The 2,060-nt window shown below is 53.0% G+C and overlaps 1 protein-coding gene across 1 annotated transcript; it reads left to right on the top strand.

Annotated features, from left to right (window-relative positions):
* The first annotated feature begins 272 nt into the window (after positions 1 to 272).
* On the top strand, positions 273 to 2,059 carry LOC119591745. Its single transcript, XM_037940494.1, has 2 exons — positions 273 to 338; positions 537 to 2,059. Exons 1-2 carry the CDS (start codon positions 273 to 275, stop codon positions 1,986 to 1,988), a joined length of 1,518 nt encoding a protein of 505 aa, XP_037796422.1. The 3' UTR covers positions 1,989 to 2,059.
* The last annotated feature ends 1 nt before the right edge of the window (position 2,060 follows it).

Consider the following 2,060-nt stretch of genomic DNA (forward strand, 5'->3'; position numbering starts at 1 on the left):
GAAAGATGACAAATGTCATCTTTCATAATGATAAGTCGATGACACCCGCACTCCAAAGCTGAGGAATCACGAATCACAGTTATTGGTTTGGCGTGACGCACTTTTACGTGAGACAAACTGATTTTATGTTTTGCAGGAAATGGTATTTTCACACAGCAGTCGGGAGATTCCATGTCCACGCAAGGTTACTTGGCCCTTGTGCAAGAGCTGTTACTGTAAAACAGGCTCATCTTCTGGAATAAAAATAGTCTAGCTGGCATCTGAGACCAAGCATGATGTTCGGGTATAAAAGTCGGAAAGACTTTCTTGGTGTTGCACATCGCCGGTGGCCTTCTCCCGTCAGATTGATTTTCCTCAAAGGAGGGAATCATGGGCCTTAAACATACCCAGTAAATACGTCTAAACGGTTTCGTTTATTTACTCAGGAAACCAAGTGTTCGTGATAGAAAATCAGAAAAATTTTATTTCTTTTGCGTGGATGCGGACTGGAAAATGCTATTGGTGCTTCCTTTTAATTGATGTTTCTTTCCTTGCAGGCGTTGTCTGCTATTGTGGCTGTCGTGGTGGCTTCGCCTTCCCCGGACGAGACCGCTTACAAAATCCCCCGAGTGGGAACTGGAAGACGCTCCCAATACTACGTCCGACACAGGGACGGCACCTTTAAGTATGGCCACGACACCGGCGAGGGCGCCTTCGAGAACGCACGCTCATCAGCAATCGGGGAGCAACGCGGCGCCTTCGGTTATGTGAACCCCGAGGGTCAAAAAGTTAACCTGCAGTACGAAGCAGGGCAGTCCGGATTCGTCCCTAAGGGCACCCATCTCCCGGCCACACATCCGGACTTCGACACTGCTCACGCTCTGGCCCGCAACCGCAGACCTTTCCGCGACCCCTTGGCCGACCCCAACGCCGACCCTTCCTACGGCTTTACCTTCCCAAAGGACGAGCACGCGCGCTCGGAACTCAGCGACGCCAGCGGCAGAGTGCGTGGCTCATACTCTTACATCGACGAAAATGGACGAACTCGCTCCTACACCTACACAGCTGGAAGTGGCATTGGCTTCGTCATTGAAGGGGACGACCTGCCACAGGATCCACTCAATCCCAGCTCTACTCCCGCAGCCACTAAGCTCTCCTCTGCACGACTGCACTTCCCCGCAGTGGTCAACCAGCAACTGTCGCGCTCTGGTCCACTCCGCGTACAGACTTATGCCGCTTCTCCCAGCGCTGCAACGCCTAGGCGACCCGTGGAACAGGCCAACGTGAAAACTTCTCTCGCTCTGGACGGTCGACAGTCGTTCGACTTCCAAACCTCCACTCACTCCCGAGGAGAAACGGCCGACGCTAATAACAACGTGGTTGGAAGCTTTGCCTTCACCTCCGAGGACGACGGACAGAGAAGAAGTGTGCAGTATAAGGCTGGAGCTGACACAGGATTCGTAGTGGAAGGAGACCATCTGCCTCGCGGCCCAGCGGTTCCCGGAGCGCCCCTCGGGATTCCTTCGGGGAACATTGTTCCTGTGAGACAAACTCCCTTCGTCGACCCTCTGGCAGACTCCAACGCTGATGCCTCTTATGCCTTCAATTATCAAGAACAAGGACAATCCCGTACTGAGACCAGTGACCAAGACGGCACTGTACGAGGCTCGTACACGTACACCGACGACGAGGGAAGAGTCAGGACGCTGACCTACACTGCAGGGAAGGGCATCGGCTTCGTGGTGGAAGGCGACGGCGTGCCCGAAGCGGAGACAGCCACTTCAGGCGTACTGTCTTATTCGTCGCCGTCTGTTCACTCTGTATCGTCAGCAGTTTCACCGTCTGCTTCGTCTGTGTCGTCGGTGAGTTCATCATCTGCCATTCCCTCGTCCTCAGCAGCAGCTGGCAGTCATTTCAGCTATTCTTCGGGACGTGATTTTCAGCTACGTCAGTACAACGTGAATGAGAATCCGGACAAAGTGGGTTACGTTTTAACTTTCAACAATTAAGCCTTTGCACCACCGACTGTTCATGTCCCCCTGTGACTGGTACCTGCACGTTTTGATGATTGAAAAAAAGTT

This window comes from Penaeus monodon, chromosome 29 (assembly GCF_015228065.2).
Source record: "Penaeus monodon isolate SGIC_2016 chromosome 29, NSTDA_Pmon_1, whole genome shotgun sequence".
Classification (NCBI taxonomy): domain Eukaryota; kingdom Metazoa; phylum Arthropoda; class Malacostraca; order Decapoda; family Penaeidae; genus Penaeus; species Penaeus monodon.